Source organism: Ovis canadensis, chromosome 2, assembly GCF_042477335.2.
Source record: "Ovis canadensis isolate MfBH-ARS-UI-01 breed Bighorn chromosome 2, ARS-UI_OviCan_v2, whole genome shotgun sequence".
Lineage (NCBI taxonomy): Eukaryota > Metazoa > Chordata > Mammalia > Artiodactyla > Bovidae > Ovis > Ovis canadensis.
The window spans coordinates 186,467,650-186,483,217 of NC_091246.1; the positions used below are offsets into that span (position 1 = coordinate 186,467,650).

Below are 15,568 nucleotides of genomic sequence, written 5' to 3' on the forward strand. Positions count from 1 at the left end.
CCTATTTAAAAAGGAATTACCAGGGAAGTTTGGGGCATAAGGAGGTGTGTTCCACTTTACAATTTGAAGGAATTTTGTCATTTTTTCCTTTCATCAATGGATCTGTGAGTTGAACTGGATAGAATGAGAGAGATTTTCTAAATATTTCATTGATCATCAATTATTATTATTTTATTTTATTTTTTTGTAAAAGACCCCAACTTGAAGTTTTTCTCGAAGTTTGCTGTTACCAAAATTGTATCTAGTATAGTTATCCGTCTCTTGAAAAAGTGAAAGTCACTTAGTCATATCTGACTCTTTACGATGCCATAGACTGTAGCCTGCCAGGCTCCTCTGTCCCTGGAATTCTCCAGGCGAGAGTACTGGAGTGGGTTGCCATTTCCTTCTCCAGGATTAATCTCTTAAGTATGCAAAATAGTAGCTTCCCTAGTAGCTCAGTTGGTAAAGAATCTGCCTGCAATGCAGGTGACCCAGCTTCCATCCCTGGGTAGGGAAGATTCCCCCGGAGAAGTAAATGAAAACCCACTCCAATACTCTTGCCTAGAGAATTGCATGGACAGAGGAGCCTCGTGGGCTACAGTCGTTGGGATCATAAAGAATCGGACACTACTGTGTGATTAGTCTCTTAAGTATGCAAAATTTTACCTCAAACCTAAATCAATTTTGTGCTATGAGAAAAAGATTATTAAGCACATGAACATTGTGGTTGAATATGTGGATTTAGAAGCTTCAATACCTAGTACCATGTAATTTCAAAATCATAACTGGGTATAGATATGATAGGAAAAGAAACAGCCATTAATAAGTGAAGGCAATGAAAAAATATGCATTAAATAAAAACAAATTAAAAGCAAATAAGTAATTAAATAGTTATTCAGCTAATATTCTGCAATATGAAAGTATAAAAAATAGTTACTAATATTTTTGATTTATTTGCATGTTTCCTTATACAGATTTACATTTTTGAAAATAATATCTACTATCAACCTGATATAAAGAGTAGTTCATTGCGACTGACATCTTCTGGAAAAGAAGGAATTATTTTTAATGGAATTGCTGACTGGTTATATGAAGGTGAGTTGAATAGATTTAGTTTCAAAAGCATACAAATGACATATTTTTATATAATCTTTAAGAAAATTGTTCATTCTGGAGCAATACTTAGATCACTATTCCTTCTCATTTCCTTTCAAAATTGCCTTCATACTTTCATATCTTTGTATTGCTCCTATTTTGACTGGTTATGATTTACATGATTCTATGTTTGAGACATATGTGTCTATATGTATATATATATATACACACACATGTTGTTCAGGTTAAATTTATTTTATGCATGGTATTATTGAGGCATAAAATTTGAGAAAAAGGAAGTCACCAAGAACCAAGAGGCAGTAACCTTAAAAATAATCTGAGATTTCAATTATTTTCCCACTATTAAATGGGGAAACTTATACAGCTTTTCAAGCAATGAAGTGCCAAGATTAGATCTTCCTCATAAATAGATCATTTTAGCTACCGTGTAAGGCTGGAATTGAATAGCAAAAAGAACCACTGAACAACCAGAAGTCTTTTCCTATGTTCTATCAAAAGAGAATGAGCAATAGGACTAGGGTTAAAGCAGTAAAAAGGAAAGAAGATTCTAAAATTGATGAGGCAGTCAAATAGGTAGATCTTAATGTTTAAAAGGATGAAATGAATTGAAGAAGTCAGGAATGATTCTTGGACTTCTGGTTGGATCACTAGTAAATAAATAGTGGGAGCAGACACAGTGAGCAGACCAGCAGAAGAGGAATAATTTAGTGGGAACACTGGTGCTTCACAGTGTGCTGGAATGCTCACTGGGTGACAAAGTAGGATCCTCTACACAGAAGAAATTTTGAATCAACTGGGAGTAAACTTAATGTACAGTGTACTGAATTGACCATTGATCAAGATGATTCAGGTCTCTGTCTTTTAGGGAAAGCTTCATGAAGTTTATGGAATTACATATTTGAGGAAATTATAAGGGTATAAATCAAAGACCATTATTTGAGAAATAGAGTTACTTTCTTAATTAGAGAATAGAAACCTATATATTGTGGCTGAAACTTAAAAATGTGTTGGATAAAGGCAAGACCAATGGGTAACAAAAACTTTCAAGACTACACAGTAGGTCTGACACTTTCCAAAACACAGGAAAATGGGAAAATTATGGGTTTTGCCATTCAAATTAAAGTTACACCTTTGATCATATGTTCTACATATACTAGAAAATTTCAGATATGCTGTGTGAGTTAATTCTTACAATCCTAGAGTATTACTTACTGAAGAAACCAAGACTCAGGGAGGATAGGTTTCTTGAGCATGACCTCAGCTTCATGAGGGCAGAGCTGGGGCTTGAATGTGTGTCTTCAAAGCCAGTGCTTCATCCTGGGCTACTCTGCCTGTTACAGTGGAAGGCCTTACACTGTTCTCTAAAGGATGATATGCATTATGGACATAAGGTATTAGATTTCTCTGGTCTGTTTCATCAGCCAGACTCTGGCTTACCTCAATTCTTGCTTCATTTCCAAGAGAAGGGACCCTACCAAGGGATTAAGGTATTAAGGTCTGACAGAGGGATTTAGGCAATTCAGATGTCATTGAGTTTTCCCTCAACATTTTGCCTGCCATCCCCAATCTATGCTTCAAGAGTCCCACATGGACCTTAATAATAATATAATATAACTTACTATTAGTCAGACACGACTGAGCGATTGAACTGAACCATCATTTTACTTGTCCAATGTGCCATCAGCTCCCAGAATCCAGACCTTCTCTTTTCCCTTCAATATACTCATGAAGAGACAGTACTTTCTGTTAGGAATGCATATGATCTTTAATGGGAGCTTCCCAGGTGGCTCAGTGGTAAAGAATCTGCCTGCAGTGCAGAAGACACTGGTTTGATCCCTGGGTTGAGAAGATCTCCTGGAGGAGGAAATGGCAACCCTCTCTAGTATTCTTGCCTGGAGAATTCCATGGACAGAGGAGCCTGGTGAGCTACAGTCCATGGGGTTGCAAATAGTCAGACACAACTGGCAACTGAGCACGTATGATTTTTAATAGTATGTTTGTGATACTCTAGTGTGGAAATTTCTTTTTTATTACATTGCAGAAATCAACTACAATATGAATTAAGGTGTGGGGGAAACCCAGGAAGTAACATGTATCATTTCCACTTACCTTTTTTTAAAATTGAAATGTACCTTCTGTAATTACAGGAAAAAACAGTTTTGAAGAGTCACATTAAAGATAATAAAATGTTTTAAGGCAAATTTTAAGTGCATTACTTTTTTAGGGCTTAATTTTTTAGGGCCAGGCCAATGTGTGAGTATAGCTGTTGCCTCCAACCACCGTCACTAAAGTGGAGTCTTTAGAAGTCTTTTAAAAGTGCAATTGTTTCCCTGTCTAGTATTATTCAATTCCTAAGAAAAGTAAAAGCAAATAAAATATAATGTGTTTTTAAAAGTTGGTGAAGTTCAGAAGAAAAATAGAACTTTGTGCTAAAAGTGAAGCATTTTAAATATAACTTATGCAAATCACCTCAAATCTTATTCATACAAATTGACATATTTAACTAAAATATCAGCTCAATGTTTTGTTTAAAAAGGTAGAATATACAGTTGCTAAATTTACAAATTTGAAAGTTTCTATGAAGTATTGAATCTGTTAAATTGAAACAAAAAAATGACTTAAGTTCTATTATTTGAACATTCAGAATAATGGAACTAGTATGCATATATGATTTACAAATATATTTTAGAATCTCATATTTTAAAGTAATCCTTCTCTGAAATTCAATTCAACAGTTATTGAGCACATATATCTGTCAGGCATTATCTGAGAGCAATATCATGAGGAACATGAGCTTCTTTGTTTTGGATATTTCCAACTTAGTGAAGTGAAAGACTATAAACAGCTATTATATAATGAACCATCTGGAGCATGGTAAAATAGAAATAGAAATAGAACTATTGTTATTCAGTCACTAAGTCACATCCAACTCTTTCTGACCCCATGGACTGCAGCACAGCAGGTCTCCCTGTCCCTCACTATGTCCCAGAGTTTGCCCAAGTTCGTGTCTATTAAATCAGTGATGCTATCCAACCACCTCATCCTCTCCCTCCCTCTTCTTTTGCCTTCAGTCTTTCCCAGCATCAGGATCTTTTCCAATGAGTCAGTTTTCTGTATTAGGTGGCCAAAGTATTGGAGCTTCAGCTTCAGCATCAGTCCTTTCAATGAATACTCAAGGTTGATTTCCTGAAGGACTAACTCGTTTGATCTCCTTGCTGTGCAAGGCACTCTCAAGAGTCTTCTCCAGCACCACAGTTCGAAAGCATCAATTCCTTGGCCTTCAGCCTTCTTTATGGTCCAACTCACATACATACATGACTGCTGAAAAGACTGTAGCTTTGACTATACAGACCTTTGTTGGCAAAGTGATGTCTTTGCTTTTTAATATGTTGTCTAGGTATATCACAGCTTTCCTTCCAAGAAGCAAGTGTCTTCTAATAGAACTACATGTCATCATATTAAATATATGCATAGTGAAGTCGCTCATTCGTGTCCAACTCTTTGCGACCCCATGGACTGTAGCCTACGAGGCTCCTCCGTCCATGGGATTTTCCAAGCAACAGTACTGGAGTGGATTGCCATAAGTAGAGTTAATTCTGATGGGTTGGGGGAATATAGAGGGGTTTTATAGAAGAAAGAGTTTTTGCATTGAACTCTAAGAATGACAAGAATAAAGAAATGAGATTTAAAAAATTTCAAGATAAACAATATCCTTTTCAACAAACTGGGATTTTTAATTTTTTGTTATTTGGTAAGAACAATGTGAAATGCCTGTATTCACTTTACTTGTGCCTTTTCATACACACAGGGAGTCACATTTACCCATTAATTGATTCAACAAATAGTTACTGAGTTTTTACTAAATCCCAGTAAAACTGAACTATGACAGATAAAAGGAATATAAATTAGAGATGCAGCCATGGAAGCTAGAGGAAGATAGGGTAAACAATGATGCTAAGTCCAAGGTCAAACAGCTAAGGATTCCAAAGTTGTTTTTGGATTTGCTATCAGAATTTGATAAGATAAAAATCAGTAAATTGGTGGTGCCATAAGCAAGATTTCAGTGGATGGAAGTGTAAATGGGAAGCAAGAGGTTTTGAACATAGACAGTACTTTCAAAAAGTTGACAGTAAGATACAAACAGTAGGGGAAAAGTCAACCACAAACCACAGGTCAGTAACATCCCAGGAAATCCTATGTAAATTGATAAACTCAAATGGATAAAATCAGCTTACTTTTCAGAAATGTTAATCTGAACACTGTGATCATATATGAGTTAGTTTTCAGTGAATGCTGTGTTTAGGCTATATTTTTAAGTGTTTGTGATATAAAACAACATGTGTTGAAAACTCCATCTGTTCTGCAGTGAGATTTTCTAAATCAGTATAATAGAGACAATGAAATGGAATGGGATGCAATTTGTGAAAATACATTGTTTGTAAATAGTATGATATAATTACAGGAGGTTTATATCCATGAGTAAAAGTCCCTCTGAGTTGCAATTAAAGAACTGCCTTGTCCAAGAGGACTTTTAAACAAATTCATATTAAAGATTTTTTTCATTTATCTCCTTTCTATTTGGTTAGCTTTATCTTTATACCTGAAGGAAGTCACATAACTCTTTGTACTACTTTGCTATTTTGGCATTTTTGTGAGGAAAAACTTTAGGCATAAGTCACTCTAAAATAAATAAGAGCAGATAGTGTCTAGTTTCTATTGAATAGCGCTCTCAAATTGGAGACCTTCTTTTCTTGGAAAGTACTTGTGTATATATACTTCAGCATCCAGGACAGTACCTGTTTCTTAGAAACCCTGAGTGTTGATTTTGGGCAACACACTGTGATCTCTCTGTACCTACAATCTCATAAGACTTAAGGTTAAACATTCAATTGTCATTTAGCATGTTTTTTCTTCAGTGTGTTGTGTGGATGACTCATGTCTCCTTATCTGAATTTTAACTTACTTGAGTAAATCAGTGTCAGGATCACTACTGGAAAAAAAAAAAAAAGTCACTATCAAAATAGTATTCAGCTTTATCTGTGAAGGAGCCACTTAAAAATGACAAAGAGTATCCAGCCTGTGACCAGTAATAATTCAGCCATTAAAATCTGAAGAGGTGTGGCAGCTGTTCCTAGGACCTAGAAGGAGGGAAATGTGTAATTTTCATAGTTCTAGAGCAGTAAGCTTTGGTTGAGGAACAGAGCCACACCCAAATGACTTCATGGGTGGGAACCAAAGAAATAAACGCCATGTACTAACTTCTTTTCTCTTTATTTGATTTGCCTGGTTTCATATTGGCCATGCTTAGACTAGACACCATGGGAATATTCTTTTCCAATGAAAAGTTTGTGGTGTCAAAATAGGAGCATACAAAGGCCCACCTGGTACTGTTTCATTGTACAGTAATATCAGTCCAGTAATATTCCTGTATGAAATTGATAGCTACAGCCAAATACTTGTGTTATTCATAGAAGATTTGGGGGTGAATGCCCTTATTAAGAAAAAAAAAAACTTATCCTAAGACTTTAATTGATAATCAAAGCACCTTCAACTATTCATTATTTTTCCCCTTTATCTTCTGCCAGCATTTAGAATAGACAGGTTATTTACCTAGTGCATCAAACCAAGACTTTATTCCTGCTGAATCTTATTCCTTTGCTTCCTCTTCTTAATTAGGTTGCAACCATTTTAGTTTTCCATTAAAATGGAAATTGGAGTATGGAAATGTAGAATTGGAAAATTAGATGGAATTATATCAGAGAATACTTGTGAATCTGCTAAATTCCAAATAGATTCTCCCTTGTCCTCTTTTTTATGGTTAAGGCACATTATTTTCCTGGCAATGAGATTAATCATTGGACCCAGTACAGTGACTATTTTTTCTGTCAGTTTTTTTGCCCCCAGTCATACTAAGCCCAAAATGGTCAGAGAGAAATTTCAGTTTTCAATTCAGAGGAACAGAATTATGGCTTTGTGCCTTGTTGAGGTAATCCTCCCTTGAGCATGAGGATTTCTAAACCCACCAAGCCTATTATCATGAGAATAAGAAACAGAATGTGCCCAATGGATTGCTGGTGTGATAGTGAAAGAGAATATTACACTTTTACCCCTTAACCTAGACCTATGCTTCCTAGTAATTCAGGAGGGACACAGAGCCTCCTCTGCTGTGGATGTACTCAGCTGGACATTAAGTAGGACACTAATATCTGTAGGATGACATCCCAACTTCAAGAATATTGTCAAACAAATAGTACCAAAATTGAGATAGAGCTGGCTGTTTTACTCTTCTTTCAAGCATGTATGTACAGCTAATGAGGGACATGATGAAATCAGTGCATCCCATTTGAGCCCATTGCCCCTCTTTTTGCTATAAATAGTTACTGTTTGGAGGTGACATAGTGTGAGTTATTGTGGTTATGGATAAGTTATTCTGTAAACCCATGAATAGCAGTACTGATAGGCCTAAAGACAGCAAATGTACGACTATACCTAGACCATGTGTATGTCTCTGTAACAGCAACGCTACCCCTTCTTCATGGAAGAGCTTCCATGTAGTCTACCTGTCATCAGACAGTCAGCTGGGTCTTCTGGTAAATAATGCCATGTGAAGAGTTTATTAATGATCACTATTATTGGCAGGTCATGGTGGCAAACGGACATGCATTTGGTGGCCATGCTGTGATTGGATCATTAAGAACCTCCTCTGCTGTGGATATGCTCTGATTGGCATTAAGCTGGACACTAATATCTTCAAATGTTTATATTTTTACACCTTCTGACAACTCCATACACTTCTTTTCCCTAGACTTTCTGTCACTAAATCTGTAATTTTACTTTTCTATATCCCTGACCAGGTGGACTCTTATTAGTTCCTATGCAGAAGTCTGGATGACCCCATGCTTCAATCCAAGTCTCCTTCCACAAGAAGTGGAAAATATATATCTTGTTTAAAAGCCTTCCAACTGGGGGAGTTTATGTTTGTTATAGTCTTTTAATATCACTCCTGAATCAGATTGTAGTAAAGTGAAGTGAAAGTTGCTCAGTTGTGTCCGACTCTTTGCAACGCCATACAGTCCATGGAATTCTCTGGAGTGGGGAGGCTTTCCCTTCTCCAGGAGATCTTCCGAACCCAGGGATCGAACCCAGGTCTCCTGCATTGCAGACAAATTCTTTACCAGCTGTGCCACAAGGGAAGCAGAGCCTGTCCAACTCCAGTGTGCTGAAGTACATCATGCAAACCTGCCCATAAACCAGGCTTGCATGTATTCCTCCTCTGCCAGTTTATGTTAGAAAAAATACCCTGAAGCATAGATGTGAAATAAAAGAAAGAGGATAAAGTAGAGGATGCCTGTATGTAGAGTTCACCTATATGTTCTGGTCTAGTTCATATAAACCTTTTCTATCTTACAGTGGAATATAGCTGTATATGTTTAGTTTTGTGGTCACTGAATCAGATAAAAATCATTTCATAACTGGCAGTTTGGTTGCATCGTCACTTGGCATTCCATAGTAAGGCTAATTATTTTTACCATAGCTCAATAGAGAGCTGCCTTTGAATTGGGGAATATTTATCAACACAGGAGAAAATGGCCTTTCTGTAAACCTTGTAATGCCTGTGGTTCAACTGTCATATGGTAATTGTCAGGAGTTGCACACAAAATCAGTTTGCCATGGATGCTTATATCACCATCATATCTGCTGGGTCACAAAGTGAAGATGGTAGGAAGGTTGTACCATGGCCCTGGTATGCTACACAACCTTCTCCTGCTCAGGTTCTACTCAGAACTGGTGGCTTTACAGGTTTAAGTGAAGTGAAATTTGGTCAGTCTTGTCTGACTCTTTGTGACCCCATGGATTGCAGCTGCCAGGCTCCTCTGTCCATGAAGTTCTCCAGGGAAAAAATACTGGAATGTATTGCCATTTCCTTCTCTGGGGACCTTCCTGAACCAGGGATTGAACCTGGGTCTCCTGCATTGCAGGCAGATTCTTTACCATCTGAGTCACCAGGGAACCTGGGAGCAAAACTGGCCAACAGGTGTGAATGTGGTTTATGATGTTCTTCAAAATCCAGAGTCCAGGACCTCTACACATTTTTTTTTAAATTTTTAAAATTATGCAAATATGATGACACATTCACAGAAGACTTGGAAAATACAGAACAAGGTTATATAGTTCCACTATATATAACAATCAATTTTAAGTCTATAAATTAAGATTTTTAGTTGGAGTTTCAATATCAAGTTCTCAAAAATTAATAGAATGAAAGACAGAAAAGTAGAAGGATATAATAGACGTGAAAAAGCACTATGAACTAATTCAACGTACTTAAGATTTATATAATTTTCACACAATAGCAGCATACAGAATCTATTCAAGTTCCCATAGACTAAGCCAAGGGACAGTGGAACATATCCAGGAACATAAAACAAGATGCAAAAATTTCATGGTCTAAAGATAATTGAAATCATACAGGGTCTGCTCTCTTATCACTGTGGAATTATGTTAGAAATTAAGTATAGGCCCTCTAAACTTTTAAATAAATACAATCCCAATAAATTTTCTCTCACTTGATAAGAGATGTCCTACTCTTCCCTAGGGATGCCAACTCATAAGCTTTACAGGAATTCATTTTATACTCTGCCTTTATGCAGAGCAGGTCTAGCTCCCTTGGATAGAGGTTGCCTCAGTCAGCAAGAAGATTTGCGAAAATTTTGAAGTTCAAAATCTTCAGCCAATATTCCATTGTAAAGCTGGTTATTCATGAGACTGGTCCAAAAAGCATTAAGTGTGCTGCACACATCTACCTAAGCATTCTTATACTGTGTCAATTCCAAACACTTCCCCAATCCTGCTCTCAGCTTTAAAAAACAAGTGGAGTTCAAACCATAGTTTGTGATTCAGCTCTGCAACACAACTTAGACCTCTGCCACATCTGCCCTTCCATCAGATGTGGGACCTCTCACCACAGAAGAGAGGAACACCAAAGTTGTCATGGCTACCTTTTGAGTTTTCCTGATTTAGTGGTCATGGTTTCAATTTCTGTTTATTTCTATGTAGTCCCTCTGAGGTCTTGTAAAAACTCACAGTCTTTACAGTTGCCCTTGTTGCAACAACTGAGTGTCACAACCACTGTCCTTCCAACACTCTTCCTCTCTTGCTGCATTTCATCCTATGTCATCACCAGTGACAACTGACTATTTGTGATTCCATCCCTCGCTATGGATTATCTATGCTCCAGTTCCCCCAAGAAATGTTAGTATCACATAAAAGATATACATATAGATAGACAGATATAGATTAAACATCAATATGTATATATATATGTAGATAGATACAGATACATCTCCAACCTAGTCTCAAAATCTGATTTTTAAGATCACTTTTCTGAGTCTTGAAAAAAGTCAGCATATTCAATAATTTGAAAGGGGTTTATTTACAAAAAGATAAATAGCAGAACTATAATCTAGACTAATAGCAGCCGGGCAATGACGACCGCTATGGTAACAGACGTGAGCCATTATCAGACACAAAAGGAGGAAATTGTGTAGATGAGGCTGCACTGATGGGAGAGTAGCATCATTTAACACACACAGCAAGTCTTGGGTGGCATTGCAGGACAGAGTCAAGGGAATACATGCTGCCGTTTTACTCGTCTCCTTATAATCTCTTGCCAAAGCACCAGAATGGCCATGCTCTAGAGTGCATGGGAGCCCTTTCGATAGAGTTCATATGAGTTAATTTCCTGGGCCAGAAATCAGATATATGAAAGTGGATAGTGGATCTGGGGTCACACAGAAGTTATGCAGTATATTTTTAATTTTATTTCCTTAGATTTTAAAATAGTTTAACGAATCTGCAGGGTATTTGACTAGTTTGATGATGAGAGGATGGAAATGTGACTGAATGCAAATAGGAAAGGTGACACGGATATGGTTAATGTCATATTTCAGTTTCAACTACTCTTCTCTTCTTATTCTTTTTACTTCCGTTGTGCCTTCACCTCTGTTCAAATCGCTGGCAATCCACGAAATCCTAACTTCACTGCTTTATTCTTTCCTTCCTTTGCATCTGTTTTTCCTGGGACCGAAAGGGTAACCTGGAAATAGAGAATTCTCCATGAAATTGAATCAGATCCACCACACTGTGTAGAAAATATTTGTGTACAATGGAGATTTCAAGGACAGACATTTGTGGGTCAGTGAGCCCACATCTACAGTTGGTTTCAAACTAACACTCATTTATTCTAGAGGAACTTCTGCATTCTCACATCGCCCACTGGTGGTCACCAGATGGAGAAAGGCTCGCCTTCCTAATGATAAATGATTCCTTGGTGCCTAACATGGTTATTCCTCGGTTTACTGGAGCTTTGTATCCCAAAGGAAAGCAGTATCCATATCCTAAGGTAAGTCATGTGGAAATGCTAGTTTGTTCCCCTTCTCTCTGCACCACTGAGTTATCAATAGTATTCTTGGTTCAGAAACAAGTTGTCTTCTGAGAATTAAAGAAACCCCCTTACTTGTCGACAGACTCAGGATTTTAAGAGCATGCGATAGTCTATCCACTGTGCTTGCACAGGCACAGGTGAAGATGATTCAAGATTGCAGGAACTTCCGCTTCATTTCTTTCCCTTTGATGCTCTCAGTCTTTATCTCTCACTTTCACAATTAAAAAGAGAGTGAGAAAACATAAGTCAGCACTGATGCCAGAGCAAAGGTTTCTCTGAGGTATATTCTGTGAGTTGTTTATCACAGTCAAATAAGCTGGGAATTCTCAGTTAAAAAAAAAATCTAGTTTTTTTCAGATGATTTCTCAGAGCAGTTAATACACTGTATGCTAATGTGTATTATAAATCTCCTATAAAAAGTAGACTAAGCATAAAGGATCTCAGTAAGGAATAGACTAAACATGAAGAATCTCACTAAAAAAAATAGACTAAACATAAAGAATTGCCAATAAAGAAGAGACTAAGCCTAGAGAATTTATTAGTGTTAATATTAACATCAGTATTCTTTTGGCAGAGCATACTCTGGAACATACTTTATAAAATGCTAGGCAGAGCCATAGTCAGGCATAGCTGGAATAGCTGGAATTGTTTTATTGTGTGAAGTGAATATGGAACTCTTGCCCAGATAGCAAAATTATTTTTTCTATGAGTAGCACAATTTCTCTTGTTCCTAATGCTAAGTCCACAGGCCCTGACTCTACCCAACCATTCTTGCCATATCCTCTAACAAACTGATAACAAACTGATACTGAAGAACAAATAATGGATATCTTTTTAAGGAGTGATAGTGAGTTCTCATGATGAAAATTTATTATAAATATTTTTCCTCAAAAGTGTTTAAATATTTTAATGTGATGTGAAGGTGCTCAGTCGTGTCCGACTCCTTGCGACTCCATGGACTGTAGCCTACCAGGCTCCTCCGTCCATGGGATTTTCCAGGCAAGAGTACTGGATTGGGTTGCCATTTCCATCTCCAACCTTTGCATCTCACATGAAACTAGAAAGAAGTCATATTCAGCATGGAGGTTTAGAAAAACCCCCCACTTCTTCTGATACCCCTTGGTCAGCTCAGTAACAAGGTCATAAATCAATTTGCCTTTTGAGTCTCTTGGTATATTTTTATTCAGCAAAGCTACTTTTAAGTGTTGGGTAAGGCCTCTGAAAGCAGGCTGCAGAAACATCTGGAGTATATTGGTTTTTCTCTTATATGTCATTTTTAATTAATGTCATTCGTGCTTTAAAGCTTGTTTTCCCCATGTTTACAAAAAAAAAAAAAAAGAAGAAAAAGTGAGGTAGCCCTAGACATTAGTCATGTAAAGAAGTCTTATAGAAAACTTTTCAATTTCAGTTTACACATTTTAACTCTTAAGGAGGTAAGAGGTGGCTGTGATTTTATTTAGAAGCTGTTTTTTAGCCATTTCTTTAGTGAGTTGTACATTGTGTTTACAAAGTACAATAGGCGGTATACCTTTAAATGTATGCATCACCTTAACTGCTATGCAGAGTACTGGAAAAATTATGCATCACATGCATTTTTTACTTCTGCAGTGAAGGTGTGGCCGGTGGGTGGGGGAGGTAACTTTGCTGATATTCCTGTTATCCACAAGACTCCTGGGGACAGGAGGAAGGAAAGGAGTGAATATTGAGAGGGATGAGAAGGCTATTTGCTCATGGAGATTCTGTGCTTTCTCTTTCCCCATCCCATCTTCCTTCGGGTAGGCTGTAATATCAGTGTGATTGACTGGCAGCTATGGAAGGCAGCAGGATTGAGAAGAATCTGATTTCACCATTCTGAAATATCATTTTTAGGCCATTTTCTGGGCATAGATCTGAAAACACATATACTCAATGCTCCTCAGGAAAATATGGCAGTTTGACCTAGCAACAAAATAATTATCTGAACTAGATTCTCATCCCATTGGATTTACTTATAATGAAAGTTCACCTGACCATGTAAACACAAAATGAATAATAGGTCTTTGTTGTGAAAACAGCAAGTCAATGGGCAGGAAAGTCACTCAGGATGTTCAGTGTGTGCACCACATGAAGGGCTTAAAATCAAATCCAGGTAAGGGACCACTTTCTGTAATTAATTTCCCAAGAGAAGTGGGGATTTTAGGATTCACAGAAAAGCCATATGTCATAGCTGCATCTTCAAGTTGCCTTCTCTGTTACAGACTTGGTACTTGAACTTAGACACTCCTAGGCCTTAAAATTTTATTGTCTGTGGCAAACAAATGGACATATAAAAACATCTGAGAAAATCTAAATAAGTTAGCAGTAAATCAGAAGATTCTGGGTTGACAAACCTAGACAATGTATTGCCATTTATGTTATTATTTAATTAATATAGTAAGTAGGCATAAAATAAAAATAATGTTTAGGTATTGGGTAAATCATGTATGCTAATAATATACTATATATTTTCATAGAGACCTTTCACTTTTTTTCTTTATTTGGCCTTTTTCACAATTGCCTCTGGTTTACAAATGGGCAAAATAAGGCTCTAAAAGGCTATGTCCTTTTATAAAAGTCATAGTTATTTTGAGAACAGAGAAATAACTCAAATTTATTGATTCTGTCTCTCTCTCTCTGTAAAAGTACCAGAGGTTAACTTGTATCTCAGAAGATGTAGCTGGAATCAAAATATCTCCTTGTAAAGTTAACTAACAGATGTGGAGCTCTGGCGGCTCCATTAAGTACAAATGACTCAGCTCTGTATGAATAACTTTCATAGCATCAAACATGTTACATGTTTACACTCAGTCGCTTTGGTTCTGTCTAACTCTATGTGACCCAGCGGACTGTAGCCCAACAGGCTCCTCTGCCCTTGGGATTCTACAGGCAAGAATACTGGAGTGGGTAGCCATACCCTCCTCCAAGGGGATCTTCCTGACACAAGGATCAAATCCACATCTCCTGTCTTACAGTGGACTCTCTACCACTGAGCCACCAGAGAAGCCCCACGCATGCTATATATATAATACATGATATATCTCCAGGGGATCCAACCTGTGCTTCTTGCGTCTCCTGCATTGGCAGGCAGGTTCTTGACCACTAGCACCACCTGGGAAGCCTCATATCTAATACATGATGTGTGTTACATAGTAAAGGTCCTGAGTGTATTCATAACTACCGTTAAGCAGTATTAAAAATAAAGACAAGACATATATTATAGTGGCCAAAGAGAAAGAATTCCAAGTCCTCAGGTGGTTGTCAGTAGAAATATCTGCAGATACTTAGGGCAACAAGAGCGCGAAGAAACTAGTTTTGAGTTTTAATCCTGTTCTCAGAATAAATTTCAGTATCATTTTGAGTCTATTACTTGAATTTTCAAAATTTCTTTATTTTATACTCTGGTTAACTTTTCCACTAACGAATATGTTACTTTGATTTGCTCTTACTTATGCAATAAACTTTCAAAAAGTTGTCCTTCAGACTTTTCAGTAATGCATAGAATTCACACTAAATTGTGCTTCAAATTAAACTACATTAAAATGAGTGCAACAAATACCCAATGTGGTCAGATTTCTAATGAAATACTTACACTAAACAAATATATTTGTATTTTACTTAATTCAGCATGATTCAGGACTCATAAAATACACTATCATTAGCAATTCAGTACAAAAAAGATACACAGTTATATCTCAATAACCTCAGGTTAATCTTCTTAATTAAAACATTATCTTGTTTAATGACAATTTGGTTGCCAGTAAAATAAGGTTAATTATTATTGAGGTTTGTGTTTCAGAATCATAGAGGAAGGATTCTGTGGATTTTCAGTCTTTGTAGCAAATTAACTATAAAAGCCCAATAGATGAACTCCTTTAATTTGCAAACTATTGAAGCAATTCAAATATTAAAAGATATAAGTGAATTTGCAATGTGCACTTAATTTCAAAACTCCATGGAAAGAAATCAAATTGAGATTATAGAATTCTAAACAGCTGAATTTTAGAAACAGCT

At 36.8% G+C, this 15,568-nt stretch overlaps 1 protein-coding gene across 1 annotated transcript in view; it reads left to right on the top strand.

The window, feature by feature from the left end:
• Nucleotides 1-15,568, top strand: part of DPP10 (dipeptidyl peptidase like 10) — a 769,909-nt gene that overhangs the window by 637,906 nt on the left and 116,435 nt on the right. The window contains exons 8-9 of the mRNA XM_069577778.1: nt 954-1,074; nt 11,343-11,497. Of these exons, the coding sequence (XP_069433879.1) occupies nt 954-1,074; nt 11,343-11,497 (276 nt within the window). The remainder of the gene's footprint in view (nt 1-953; nt 1,075-11,342; nt 11,498-15,568) is intronic.